The following is a 15377-nucleotide window of genomic DNA, read 5'->3' on the forward strand; positions in this document are numbered from 1 at the left end:
CCAGAGTCACCAAGGGACTTTATAGGCAAAAAGCTTGCTGACTTGTGGGATCCACCAATCTGAGTTGCCAGGCTGACATGCTCAATTTTAGCTTTAGCACACCCTTCTCTCCAAGCTGGCAGATAGCAAAGGAAGACCCCAGAAAAAGGAAAGGGAGACAGAGAGCCTAGCAACAGCTACCAGCAGCACACAGAGCCAACAGCAGAAAAGAAAAGGTGGGCGGGGTATCTCCTGAGCTCCCTGTAACTCTGGGTCTAGCCAGTTAGACTCCTTTCCTAAAAGAAACGGGAACAACAGTCCCTAATAACCTGCTGAGGAATGCCTGACCTTATTATTTCAGGTCACCAAGTACCCTTTATTAAAAGCAGTATTTTAATATAATAAAGCATATTTATGCAAGCCTCAAAACCCTATTCTTTGAATAAATAAGTAAGCAAGCAAGTCCTGGCTCCAGCTTATACCTAAGGGTGCATGCTGACATTCCTAGGAATGTGGTTCCGAGGACACAGTTAGGAGACAGCCTGGGTGGGCTCCACTACCCCAGGAGTCAGGGAAAGCTTCTTCAAATATACATCCCACTGGGCATCACGCTGACTTCAGAAAGATGCAACTCAGAAGAGTAATGAATCTGAGAAATAGTATTTCCATTCCAAATTCTACAGCCAGCAAGCATCCCACTCAAAGGTCAGACAGCTCTATATAACCTCACCCTACTCAGCTCTAAAATTACAGTTATGTTCTGGGACTGCCTTGAAACCTGCTTTGATGTCTTTGTTAGGATAAGCCCTTTAGGCTTCCAGCTTCTCTGGCTATGGACAGTCCAAACATAATTAGGTGTAGATCTTGGAGCATACTTCGCATATAATACAAGAAAATCAATGTGAGTGCCACATTCATAATGACATAAGTTCATCTAGTACTATATGGCTTATTAAGCATTTTAGCCTCATTTGGATCCTTACAGTACTACCTCAATGTGTAAGGCGAGACAGTTTTTTTTGTTTTTTTTTGTTTTTTTTGAGACGGAGTCTCTGTCGCCCAGGCTGGAGTGCAGTGGCGCAATCTCGGCTCACTGCAAGTTCCGCCTCCTGGGTTCACACCATTCTCCTGCCTCAGCCTCCTGAGTAGCTGGGACTACAGGTGCCCGCCACCGCACCAGGCTGATTTTTTGTATTTTTAGTAGAGACCAGGTTTCACTGTGCTGGCAAGGACGGTCTTGATCTCCTGACCTCATGATCCGCCCACCTCATCCTCCCAAAGTGCTGGGATAACAGGTGTGAGCCACGGCGCCCAGCTCAAGGCAAGGCAGTATTTTTAAGCACTTTTTTTAAGCAGAAGAGGAAGGTGAGGTTCAGCAGGACGGAGGCCCCTCAGTAAAAGTGGAGCCACATCTGGAATGCGTGTCTTTCCATTACGAGGCTTCCTCTCTTTGCCCTCCACCACACTTCACAGAGCTGAGAGCACACCCTATAAATCCCCTGAGAAGAGCCCTCTCTGACTTTACCTTCCTTGAGCCTCTCCTTTCTTCAGGAAAGACAGGCTAGAATAATGCTGAGAATCACAGAAGAAACGGTCTCATGACCAAGGCTCCAAGCAACAAACTACTCAACATCCTCAGAGGATGAGAAATGCTGCAGGGAAAGTGAACTCTCACCCTTCTTCCAGCTACAAACTGGAAACAACACTGAAAGGATGAGGGGCTTACATCAACTGTCATTGCTGGGGACCTACCCTCATGGCCCAATGTTGAATGATGAAAGGATTCGTACTGTGAAGTATGACAAGTATGATACTGTCAATAGCCCTCTTGGGAAAAATAGCACTGTTTCCTTAAAGTCAATCCAATGTGACACACTTGGAGCTAAATATCTGACCTTATGTGATTAAAACAGAATTTCAAAGCCACTCACATATCCTGTTTCTTGGTATTTTTTGGTTCTGCCCCTTCTTCCTGGACAGAAATAAATTTAATCTTCGCATTAGTTTCATCTAGCCATAAATGTAAAAGCAAGACCATCAGGCTGGGGACTGTGGCTCACACCTGTAATCCCAGCACTTTGGGAGGCAGAGGCGGGCAGATCACCTGAGGTCAGGAGTTCAAGACCAGCCTGGCCAACACGGCAAAACCCCATCTCTACCAAAAGTACAAAAATTAGCTGGGTGTGGTGGTGCGTGCCTGTAGCCCCAGTTACTTAGGAGGCTGAGGCAGGGGAATCACTTGAACCCAGGAGGCGGAGAGTGCAGTGAGCTGAGATGGCACCACTGCACTCCAGCCTGGGCAATAAGAGCAAAACTGCATCTCAAAAAAAAAAAAAAACCATCATCTCCGTAGAGGAGGGTGAGAAGGTGAGAAAAGCTACCACTCCACAGAATTATTTAATTTTCATTACTCTCAAAAAGCAGGCAGCAGGCTGGGCGTGGTGGCTCACACCTATAATCCCAGCATTTTGGGAGGCCAAGGTAGGTGGATCATATGGACCAGTCTGGCCAACATGGTGAAACCCCATCGCTACTAAAAATACAAAAATTAGCTGGGCAGTAGTGGCATTCACCTGTAATCTCAGCTACTCAGGAGGCTGAGGCAGGAGAATTACCTGAACCTGGGAGGCAGAGGTTGCAGTGAGCCAAGATCGCACCACTGCACTCCAGCCAGGGCAAGAGAGTGAAACCCTGTCTCAGTTAAAAAAAAAAGAAAAAAAAAAAAAAAAAAAGTAGGCGGGAAAGTAAAAGTCCTAATCACAAAATATTGCTAGACAAAAGCATACAGGCAATAACTGTGAATCTCTTGAAACAAAGTAGGCTGGGCCAGGCACCAGGAGGTTCAGATTCTAGACATGGATCATTCTCTAATTAACTGTCACAGGGCAGTTGAGGCATGGAGGCAAGCTGACAGCAGACTGAACCCCAGCTGCCACTAACAAACTGAGGAACCTTCCACAAATGTCTTAACCTTTAAGGCCCAATTTCTTCACCTAGAAAGTGGGGAGAATGATGAGAAGACTAAGACAATACAGGTCAATTAATTAGCACTGTTCTTGGCTGAAAATTAACAGAATAAATTCTACTACCATTATCCATGATCTGCATGACCTGGGCAAGAAACTACACCTCTCTGAGATTCAGTCTTCTTACCTGTAAATCAGGGGTGTGGAAGCAAAGGACTCCTTGATTCTAAGCGAAAGAGAAACATATGAAAAGCAAGTAGAGATAGGTCATGGGCCCACGGTCAGTGCTATGGAGAATGGCTCTCTTGACAAATCCTTAAACTGCACCTCTCCACACTGTTAACTAATACGAAGTCACATGCTTGGTCGGAGTGTTTCCACACATCTCACAGGCAGCGGGGCTGATAAGTCTTAGCCTGGAAAGAAAGTCCACAGGTATGTTCTGCTCACTAGGGCTGATAATGTTAATGTGGGATGAAGATTCAAGAAAGTGCTCCAGAGGTGACGTTAAATAGATTGTAGACACTCAAGGAAGCCAAGAACAATATGCAAGCTCATCCTTCAGGAACTTAAGATTTCAAATTGCCCCCATGTCCCCACCCTTCTAACAGCAATCATACTTTAGACAGTTATCCCTCCGTTGCTTGGGATGAGTCCCTGAGGCTTCTAGCTTCTCTGGCTGTAGAGTCTCCAAACACCATGTACTATATCCCATAAGACACTTCACATCTCAGACAAGAAAATCAACATAAGTGACTATGCTTATAATTGCAGATGTTCATCTAGTACTTTTTGGTTAATTAAGCATTTGAGTCTCAATTTGACCCTTAAGGATGTAAGGCCACAGCTAAAGTCATTCGTTGAAAGAAACAAGGAAAAAAGACTAAAAATACCACATTAGTAAACAGATTCCCATTAGCCAGGGTTTCCTTTCAGCCTGGGTGTGTTTTCTTTTTTTTTCTTTATATGCTTTAAAACCTTTAAGTTTCATTTTCAGGACATCACTCTATCTGCTACCTCTCAGGATAAACTACAAAGCCAAAAAGTTTCACATCCATGCTACTTTCATTATGACAAATCCTCTTCATTTTCTTCTTCCCTCCTGTTTCCCCTCACCCAATAAATACACACGATGATGTTCTCACTCACATCTTTCAATGGTTGGTTTCACTCAACAAATTCATTCAACAAATATTTATAGTATCTTCAAGGAATCAGGTGCTACTCTAGGCACTTAGGTTACATCAGTGAACCAAACAAATATTCTACTGGAACTTACATGCTAGTAGGTGAAAGTAGCTATTATTTATGTTTATACTTATACAGTGTATCATGAGATATTAGGGAATAAAGAAACAGGAGTGCAGGGAATATGCACTGGCATTGCCAGTGGGCAGCAGAAAGGATGTTTAAAGGTGATTGGGAGGGCCTCCCTGAAAAGGTCAGGCTTGAACCAAGGCTGCAGGTGATAAAGGGACTCAGCCAAGAGAGCACATGGTGAACACTTCAGGCAGAGGGAGAGAACAGGGGTGGAAGTTTGTGTCTGGTATGCTCCAGGAGGGGCAGGGAAGGAGGCCAATGTGGTTGGAATGAACGACTGAGTGAGCTGATGGCAGGCAGATCCCAAGGGGCCCTGAAGACCACCGTACGGCTTTTACTTGTGCAATGAGGCGTCACTGCCGTTTTTGAGTGAAGGAATAAGTTAAAGTTTTTTAAAGGATCTCAGCCATGGCTGTTGTGTTGAGAACAGACTGGAGCAGGCAAGGGTGGAAGCAGGGAGACCAGGTGGGCTGGCGGAGACGGCAGCTGCTTAGATCTTCAGAACAGCAGCAGTAGAGGTCTTGAGAGTGGTCAAAGTCTGGATGTATTCTGAGGACGGAGAGCCACACTTTCCTACCAGATATGATACAAGACGAGGGAGAAAGTGAGTTGTCAAGTATGACAGGTAAGCTATAAAAATGAAAAGAATGGGCCAGGAGCGGTGTCTCACCCCCGTAATCTCTGCACTTTGGAAGGCCAAGGTGGGCAGATGACCTGAGGTTGGGATTTTGAGACCAGTCTAACAAATATGGAGAAACCCCACCTCTACTAAAAATACAAAATTAGCCGAGCATGGTGGCACATGCCTGTAATCCCAGCTACTTGGGACGCTGAGGCAGGAGAATCGCTTGAATTGGGGAGGCAGAGGTTGCAGTGAGCCAAGATTGTGCCACCGCACTCCAGCCTGGGTGACAGAGCAAAACTCCATCCAAAAAAAAAAAAAAGAAAATGAAGTTGCCATTAACCATTTTGAGGTAAAACCCTACAAAGACTCTATGGTACAGCTGTTACAAGTATCCTGATTTATTTGGTCTCCTCACATTTTAAATTTTCTTTAGTCCCTCCCTCCCTTTTTCCTCCCACAGAAATAATCTAGTCCTGGAAGTCTGGACTGAATAACTGTTGCAGACAGAAGCTGTTTATCTTTGAGAAAGTATGGATATGACTGCAATGACAAGACACCCTACCCCAGAAGGCAACCCCAGACTAGCTAACGTTTGATGGCTACGTCAAGCAACAATGGAAAGTTCCCACTTGCCACGTATTGGCTGTGTGACTTTGGACAAGTCATTTCTCCTCTCAATGACTCATTTCTTTGTCCTAAAGTAAGGATAATATTACCCATAGGGTTACTGTGAGTTCTAAGTAAATGAATGGAATCCAAGTACTTAGAGCAGCAGCTGGTACAGACAAAGTAATATATAGGTTGCAATTATTACTATCATTTTTTTTCTTTTCCTAAAGAATTGTTCTGAAGATTACTATCGTTGTTATGTGTTGTTGTTTTTTCTCAATCTCTGAATGATTTTATAAAAAATAATACCTGGGGAGCATGAGTCTAATACCAATTTCAAAAACATGAATCACCTAACACTAAGATACACTGAGTACAAAGACACATTAAGTTGCCATAAAGCACCACAGACATCTAAGTACCCGGACTCTAAAATTGTTACTGAAATTCTACAGGACAAATATTATCCCTTCATGTGTTTGGTGACAGAGGGAAGAAAACATGGATACATATATCATATCTCTGTGATTTAAAGACGCTAACCTATCATAGAAGACCCATGAACTTCAAACCTTTCTAAACCAGCTGGGTGGGATGTTTTTCAGGACATAAAAAAAAATGGTACTTGAGTACTTCAGCTTTTGATATATACTAGAATCAATAATTCTTAAAATCTAGTTTTAAAATGTTTACTAATAACCTAACAATCAATATAACTCAGTTCAAATACATACAGATGCAGATTAGCAAATATAGACATATAGATGTTGTGTGCATATATACATACTATCTAATTAAAACTGTTCTCTTCTCTCAGCCTCTGATAATGAATTTCTACCAAAAATGTCCCTGAACAGCAGGTAACACTTCCAAGATTCGTCCAGCCAACAATTCTCAGGCCTACCTGCATCTCAGAACCACCGTGGAGAGATTTAATCAAACATATTAATGGCAATGTACAGTACTAGATTTCTAGTTTAACTGAAACCAATGTTGAGAACTGCTGGCTGGGTCAATGCTGGAAGTATTATTTATTGAATCTGAGAGACAGAAGATGAATTAGTATTTTGGGGTTTAAACTAGCATAATCATAAGAACTGGGATCTGGGATGAGAGGACACCCCACAGCCTAGATTGGAAACCTGCCCTATACTCTCTTAAACTACGCTGAATCTGCAAAACAGTCTTCCAAACGTTCTCTCAAAAATTCCTAATGACTGAAACTTAAGATTTCTTTGAAATGAAAGAACACAAAATATCATTTCACTGTACTCTGGCAAAATTGTACTAAGCCTTAGTGCCAAATACCTGGTTACACTTATTTTTTCCACCTTATTTCCTTACAATAGTCTATAATAACTATGCAGCCTGGCTCTAAGAAATGTAAATCTTTAGTTTTTTTCTCTTTTCTTTTTTTTTTTGATCCATCATTCAAAACATAAAGCCTCCGCTAGATACTGCACAACATAAAGAAATTTACTGCACAGCATAAAGAAGAAATTATTTCCAAATGTTTTCGCCTGTCAACATAGTATAGGACTGGGTAATGGCTTTCTGTAATAAATTCATTCATTTATTCCTCCCTTTAAAGTGCAATACTTACTGAATGTTTGTTATATGCTAGACTTTTCTTTCAGATGCTAGAGGCTGTGAAAGTGATCAAGACTGATGTGGCCTTCATCCTTCTTTAAATGCCTTTAATGCACAGATTTAAGAAGAAAATATGGCTGTAGTTCAAACATCTAAAAGTATGTTTAAAATAATGGAAATCTAAAATAACAACACTAGAAACATCACATGGAACGATAGTTTACTAAGCGCGTACTAGAAACCAGACGTTGTGTTAGTCTCTTTATACATGGCACTCATTTAATAAAGATGCCCTCCTAAAAAAGATGAAATTACCACTTGGAAGAAATTACACAAAGACAAACGAGAAAAATCTTTCCTTTAGCAGAGTTTAAACGTGGCCTTTCCACAGTAGAGAGAATATTCCATCCTAAAGTCGACAGGAATGAATTATGGAGTTGTGTTCATTCATTCACACAAAAATTTTTTCATATTAGTTCAAGCACATTATGAGATGATGTTTGGGTTAAAAAAAATCACGTTGTCATAAAAAGATATTTCCAATTTCAAATCTTTTCAGTTGAAAATTCTATAAACTATATTTTAAGCATGATACATAAATATCCCTCTGTCGATATCATTGCGCAACAGTGCTAATAAATATGTTGCCAGACCAATAAAATAAAACATTACTTAGTCTTAGCTTTTTTTCTTTTTGCAAACTCCAGTCCAACCAAAAGTCACCTGCATAAATCATAAATTCATAGGACTGCAATTCGGGCCCATGCAAAAAGTGGGTGACTTAACCCAAAGGTGTCTTGACAATCTTTTAAAGAGCATTCTTGGGAGAAGCTATTTGACTCTAATCCTGGAACCGCCACTCAAAAATATCTTTTTTTAAAAAACGGGAGAATGGGAACGGGGGTCAGCCAAGTGAAGTCCATTTGTAAGCTTCCGAGGAACTGACTCAAGGCAACATGTTTCTCCAACTCCAGGTTGGAAACACCGGGATTCCAAAATGGGAATCCACTCACTTGGCTTTTACAGGACAAACACGTGCACAATTTGGCTTCGGGCTGCATTCAGGTAATGCCTGGAACCCCGAGCTCCCGGGCCGCCCCCGCCCAGCGCTGGCCGCTCCATTGAGGACGAGGACCGGCTCCTGTCACCTCGCGACCCACGCGCACACACCCGCCCCCGGCCCGCCGTGCTGGTTGCCGCGGGCCTGCAAAGTTTCCGCGGCCGCTCACTTGGGGGTAACTAGCCAGGGGTACGCCCGGAGGCTGCGGGGCCCTAGGCGCCTCGGCTGCGCGGGCGAAGCCCCCGTTATGCAAGGGTCGCCGAGACCGGCTGAGCAAGCAAGTGCAGCCGGGCCGCCCCGACGCTGGGTGTGCGGCTGAAGCCGCGGCGAAGGGCAGGGGGCTCGGCGGGCCGCACTCACCGTCTATGTTCTCCCGGTCGCTGATGTGCTGCAGGTTGCAGCCCGTGTCCTCGCGGCTCAGGTCCGTGTCCGGCCGGTAGGACTCCAGCCGGGAATGGGCATTCCTCCGGAGCTTGGGGCTGGACGACACGCAGCACGAGGTAGTGTTCCCCATCTTCGGCGGCCCCCCGACTCCTGCTGCGGTCCTGTTCTCCCCGACCCGGGTCGGGCAGACGCGGGGCGCGGGCGGCGGGGGCGTGCGGGGAGGCCTGCCCGCTCGCCGCCAAGGGAGGGGGCGGAAGCCGCGGCCGGCCGCCGGGTCAGCAGCGGCGGCGGCGGCGGGGCCTCGCCATGGGCGGCGGCGGCGGCGGCGGCGACGAGCGGGCGACGGCCCCGGCTCCCCCTCGGCCGGCCTATCCGCGGCGGAGGAGCGCTCGGGTCCGCGCGACTGCGGCCGCCGCGCCTACCTCACCCCGCCGCGGCCATGGCGGGCGGCGCCGCGCAGGCCGCCTCCCCCCGCGCTTCCCGGTCGGTGTCCGCTTCCCCGGCGGCGGCGGCCGCCGCCTCAAGAGGTTCCGGTTCAAGCCGGGGGCACGCGTGTCAGCGCCGGACTACGGGACTAGCCGGCGAGCTAGCGGGCAGCGGGCGTGGGCGCGGCCCCGGGGCCCCGCGCGGCGCGGTGCGGCCAGGGAGGATGCTGACGGCCCTCCCCCGCCAGCGGCGCCCGCCCTCGCCGCAGCCCCCGCCCCGCCCCGCCCCGCCCCGTCACCGCCCCTTCCCTCTGCCCTGGAAGCAGATCGGCGGCCGCGGGGAGGGCCTGGGCGGCGCGGCCCGGCGCGGCCCTGCGCGGATGTGGGATCGCTCCCGGGGGCCGCGCCTCTCTCCGGCGCTGGGGTCGCGGGAGACGTCGTCGGGAGCTCAGTTTCTGGAGGCCCTTCCCCACCCGGCCTCTGCCTCCTCCACTCCCCCGGGCTGGACGGAACGGGGCCTAGCGCGGTGTGCGAGGTGTGTCCCCGGGACCCGCAGCGGGCGCGAGTGCAGCCGGGGCTGGGTTGGGGACGCAGGCCCAGGGAGCTGAGGCTGCGCCTGCGTCTCCGAGACCGGTCTGGTTCTTTTTGTCTTCTTCTTTTTCTAATTTCTTTTTTTAGAGATACGGTTTCGCTCTGTCGCCCAGGCTGGAGGGCAGTGGCGCAATCTCGGCTCACTGCAGCCTCGAACTCCTGGGCTCAAGCGATTCTCCCGCCTCAGCCTCCAAAGTAGCCAGGACTACAGGCGCGCGCCACCACCCCTGGCTAAGGTAGGCGGTGTGTGTGTGTGGCGCGCGCCACCACCCCTGGCTAAGGTAGGGGGTGTGTGTGTGTGTGTGTGTGGCGCGCGCCACCACCCCTGGCTAAGGTAGGGTGTGTGTGTGTGTGTGTATGTGTGTGTGTGTGTGTCCAAAGCAGTGAGGACTACAGGCCACCGCCACTACATCAGGCTAAGGTAGGGTGTGTGTGTGTGTGTTAACTTTTTGTAGAGATGGGATCTCGCTTCGTAACACGGGCTCCCGACCCTAAGCCAGGCTAAGGTGGTGGATGTGAGTGTTTGTCTGTGTTAACTTTTTGTAGAGATGGGATATCGCTTCGTAACCCGCGCTGGTATCGAACTCCTGGCTTCAAGCAATCCTCCCGTCTCGGCCTCCCGTGGGATTATGGGCATGAGCCACGGCACCCGGGTTTTGTTTTTGTTTTAGCATTTAAAAGAAGCTGGGCCTTGATTTGGGAGTTCTCTCTTCTATTATATTTTGAGCTTTGCCGAGAACTTGATGGTGACTTTGTTTTAAGCTGTGAAATAAATCTTGAGGTCCCAGAGCTATTTTAATGTTGAATTCGCTGTGGAGTTTTTTTTTTAGTTCCTTGGAGGTTAACGTGAGGTAGAGAACTAAATTAACGAAATTCATCCACTGCCCTTGCTTTGCTTTGCTTTTAGAATGCCTGCGGGTTTTGTCGTGATGGGGACATGTTCACTTAGGCCAGTTGACTAAGATCAAGGTATGTGAACGTTCCCGGCTGTGAGAGAAGTACAGTAAATGTTGGTTCGCATTCCCTCCCGACGCCCATCCCTGACTTTTCTTGCCTTTTTTGGGAAGAATATAAGGTGGAGAAACAAACTTCCCACCCTTTTTCCAAATTTTACTGAGGAGAGTCATGAGTCTGGTCGGGGGGTGGGGGGGCTGGGAATTTTTTGAACTAGTTCTTGAAAAAAAGACTAGTATGATAGTACAGCTATCTTAATTTTTTATATGAGGAAACTGAGGCCGAGAAATGAAATCATGCCTTGATTTATTCAGACCTCAGTACCTGTTAGTGACAAATCCAGGTACTAAAAGGGAAGAGAAGGAATAAGGGACTTGGTATTTGTCTAGCATCAGCAATGTGTGGACATCTTGTGAAAGGCTTTATAAACATTTCATTTAATTCTCTACATCTAGCCATGTTTTAACCTGTGCTTTCTCTCCCTTTCCAAGTACTGTTTATACATTTCTTAGTCCATATTTTAAAAGCTCCATGCTCTCATCTGTATTAATGCTATTTGTTAGGATAAGTGGCAGATGTCCATGGAAAATAAGTGGCTGCAAAGTGGTAATGCTGACCAGATGAGAAAAGAAGTGTGAAAGGGGAATTCTAAAGAATTACAGCCCTGGAGACGGTGGGTAGACAGCAACAGTCCAAAATAGTGCTCTTCATTGAGGCTGTGTAGACCTTCCTGCTTCCTGGGAAAGCTGATTGGGGCATATTTACACTTGCATGTGTGTATTCAGATTGTCTGGGCTATGCAGTTTGGGTCAGATTGCTGAACCCTTGGGAGAGGAGTTCCCTTGTTGTCTGTTCTGATTGCTGCTTTGTAATTTGGGCCATATATGAAAGTCAGCATTCAGTCATTGAACCATAGGTGTGTGGCATATCTACTTAGGCGCATTACGCAATTTTTATTTCATTATAAAATGTATAACATTTATATTCAATTGTGGTTTGAGGGCTTAAGAGGAGAAAGAGACAATGGCACTAAGGTGACTTGCTTCCTGTCCAGGCAGGTCACTGGGCAGTGTTAACTGGAAAGAGCATCTGGAAGACCAGAGATCAATGTAGCCACATACCCTTAACAAAGGGTGGTACAGCCTGTGGTCTGCCGGGATTTTTCTGCCCCCGCACCATGCCTATCTCCTCTTTGACATTTCCACATATTCCCCTTAGGTATGTACCTGTTTGGACTTTAGAGTGTAACTTTTGGTCAAGAATCCTGGAGAGAAAAGATAGGTACTAAAGCCTCGCTAGTGATTTGCCTGGTTGCCAACCCCCGCAACTCACCCACCCTACATGCACACTTCAGACTCCTCCAGGCAGATGCTCCCTGCCTGACACACGGTGACACTTTGGGAAAAATTGCAGAACAGTAACCAACTCTAAGCAGAGAAATGTGATGTCAAAATGATAGTAATGAGAGATGTCATTTGTTGAAACCCTGCTAGCTGCCATGCACTATACTATTTCTTACATCTAAATCTGATAAGTTGTACCCCATTTTATAAATAGACACTTTAACTCTGATAAGTAAACCTATGCAAGATCAAAATACTGAGAAATGTCCTAACTGGGGATTTGAACCTGGTTCTAAATTCCGAAGTCCAAGCTACATCCATGCCAACCTCCTACCTCCCATCTCCGGGACTTTGTGAGTAGAAAAACAAGTGTTGCTTCTCTCCTCTTTTTTCTGTCCTAAAGGAAGCTGGGAGCTGACCACTTAGGACTAGTACTAACCTTTAAGGGAGAGAAAGGGATGAGGGTAGCCTTGTTATTTCTGTGGGGTTCAGCCCTCAGACCAGAGTAAGAAGGCAGGCAACAAGGTTGAGGAATAGCCATATGCAGAAATAACGTGTATCTAGCCACAGCATCTCCAGCACTGTGTCACTCGGGAATCAAAATACAGGGACAGTTCCTCAGTAGAGTGTGGATCTAGCCCAGAATGTGGACAAGGGGAGTGGGGAAGGGGAGAGGTATACACTGAGCACTGTAACAAGGCCTGTCCTCAAGCTTGAGGAGGATTAGGAGGATGGCTTGAGTCTGGGAGTTGGAGGCTGCAGTGAGCTATGATTGCACCACTGCACTCCAGCCTAGGTGACAGAGTGAGACCCTGTCTCTTAAAAAAAAAAAAAAGAAATTGGCCTGGATCTACTCATACCCACCCTGCTGTTTGAGCAGAAAGAATCTTTTGGGAATTATTTTGTTTCATATTTCTCCATGATCACTGTTGAATAATTTGATCACTGTAACCAAGTAAATACAAAACTTAGGTGGGCCAGGCATGGTGGCTCACACCTGTAATCCGAGCAATTTGGGAGGCCAAGGCGGGTGGATCACAAGGTCAGGAGATCAAGACCATGCTGGCTAACACGGTGAAACCCTGTCTCTTTTAAAAATACAAAAAATTAGCCAGGCGTGGTGGCGGGCACCTGTAGTCCCAGCTGCTCGGGAGGCTGAGGCAGGAGAATGGCCTGAACCCGCGAGGCGGAGGTTGCAGTGAGCCGAGACAGTGCCATTGCACTCCAGCCTGGGCGACAGAGCGAGACTCTGTCTCAAAAAAAAAAAAAAAAACCTCAGATGAACTATAGCTAAGTCAGTGCTCTCGATGCTGTTTTAGCAATAGTAGCTTTGTTTTTCACAGAAAAAAACAAAATTTTCTGTGGAACCACACTATTTAAAACGTAAGCGATATTAGTATCAACTTGTATAATTTATAGATCTACTTATAAAAACAATCAAGAATAGGCTACCTTAATTGAATCAGGAGGAGATAATTGCAGTCTTACATCAGCCATACTCATATCCATGAAATATGAGTCAGTCATTTGCACAACTGCCTGAGTCACCTCCTGGAACACAGAAAACACTGAGCTGAGTTAGCCCAGGACCTGAACCTTTCCTGAAAAGGAAAATGTGTAGCGTCTCCTCGGGGTATGGCTGCCCTTTCATCTGCTAGTCAGTTTCTCATGACAGTTACTCAAGCATTTCTAAGGCAGTTGTGGAATAACCAAGACCTTCTGTGTGTTGTGCTACTGATGCTCCTCCTGTCACCGACCTCCCCTCCAAATGAGGCCTGCCTTTTGTCCTTGGTGGTAGGCAGTTCACAGTGTAACCAGCTACAGGGGAAGTATTTACTTTGATAACCACTTGACCTTGATCAAGGCAGGTGGCTCATTTATGGATAACATTTTTGAGAGTATACTGAGCCAGGAACCATGAGGATACAAAAGTGGATTATAGTTTCCATTCTGGAGAAATTCACAGTCCAGTAAGTTAAACAATCACAAGAACAAGTTTCCAGCAATGACAGTGATTGCAGCCACTGAGTGGTGAAATCTAAGGAATGCCACGCCTGCCGCCTATAAATATCTACATTTATCGCCTGGGCATATACCTCAAATTGCACCATGAGAAATTTATTTCCATGAAATTAGGAACTACCCAGAAATTCTCTATCCAAATAAAAATTCCCGCAAGAAAATAAGGATGGCTAATAGTTTTAAGTAGTAGTGCCAAGTCTTTTGGACCAGAGTAACTGCCAGGGATGTTGTGTTGAGGAGGATTCTGAGGTCATGTTCCAGCTTAGCAGAGAAGGGAGCCGCCATGAGGGAAGGAGTGAGGAAGAGGGTAGCACTTGTGCCACATATTTTTCTTAAGTAAAACCTTTGTTAATAGAATGCATGATGAAACAGGAACAGCCAAGGTCTCTGGCATCTGGGAGAAAGCCCACTTGGAAACTTGATTTATCTGCCTCACCACTGCAAGTTCACTATCTGTCCCAACACTAAATGGCCTTAGGAAGCCCAGACTATCTCTTGCCAAACTCTACCTTCTTTATCCTTCCATACTCTTCAAGAAGAGAAATGGTATATATATGTGAGAACTAGGATGTACCTGTGATCAGGCAAAATGTAGCATCTAGCAGGGTCAGGTATAGGTTGAAGTGAGAGAGGTGGCTACTGTGCTCCCCAGTGGCTGTTCTCCCATCTCCCATAGTTTCAAGGCCTGTTTCGTGAAGAACAGCAATATGCCCAGCTCAAAGATGACAGCTGGCCACAGGACTAAGTCTGGCCACTAAGATGTGAGTGGATGCTTCCAGAAAAGCTCTTCAAAGAGGCTACCTCTAGCCAGGCACGGTGGCTCACGCCTGTAGTCCTAACACTTTGGGAGGCCAAGGCGGTGGATCACCAGAGGTCAGGAGTTTGAGACCAGCCTGGCCAACATGGCAAAACCCTGTCTCTACTAAACATACAAAAATTAACCGGGCATGGTGCCACACGCCTGTAATCCCAGCTACTCAGGAGGCTGAGGAGGGAGAATTGCTTGAACCCAGGAGGTGGAGGTTTGCAGTGAGCTGAGATGGTGCCACTGCACTCCAGCCTGCATGACAAGAGAAAGACTCCATCTCAAAAAAAAAAAGCTACCTCTTCTCTGCTTCTTGGAGTATGGTCATGATAGGTGGAGTTCTAGCATCCAGTGGTAGTTTTCCTTGATTGGCCCCCAGACGATAGGTACTATGACCAAGACCTGTGGGGCCATCATGTGTCCTTGGCTCCCCATAGGAGAATCCAGGATGGAATGGAATGATACAGTAGGCAGGCTCCGGAGCCAAGATACAGTATAAGTGGTAAAAAATGATTCACCCAAGAGGCAGATTAGGCCCATGAAAATTAGAAGGATTGTCTGATGTATTACTTTAATACAACACTTCTTCAGTATTCCCAGAACTGTAGCTAACGGTTCCTGTGAACAGGAAGCTCCTTGAATATACCCTGGCAAGAAATCTTTCTATCCAAGGTGACTGACTTTGGGAGGGGATTTATTGAGTG

At 46.5% G+C, this 15377-nt stretch overlaps 1 protein-coding gene across 5 annotated transcripts in view; it reads right to left on the reverse strand.

Annotated features, from left to right (window-relative positions):
* The window catches only part of CCNY (cyclin Y), a 305165-nt gene that overhangs the window by 213891 nt on the left and 75897 nt on the right, over positions 1-15377 (reverse strand). For 2 of the 5 annotated variants that reach the window (XM_025396337.1, XM_025396335.1), the window contains exon 1: positions 8510-8835. The exons of 1 other annotated variant lie outside the window; for it this stretch is intronic. Coding sequence is in view for 2 of the 4 variants with exons in the window: in XM_025396332.1 (XP_025252117.1) it covers positions 8510-8663 (154 nt within the window). In the remaining 2 variants the exon portion in view is untranslated. Of the gene's footprint in view, positions 1-8509; positions 8836-15377 lie in introns of those variants that run through there. 2 more of the 5 variants (XM_025396332.1, XM_025396331.1) reach the window with 1 other exon arrangement.

Source organism: Theropithecus gelada, chromosome 9 (genome assembly GCF_003255815.1).
Source record: "Theropithecus gelada isolate Dixy chromosome 9, Tgel_1.0, whole genome shotgun sequence".
Classification (NCBI taxonomy): Eukaryota; Metazoa; Chordata; class Mammalia; order Primates; family Cercopithecidae; genus Theropithecus; species Theropithecus gelada.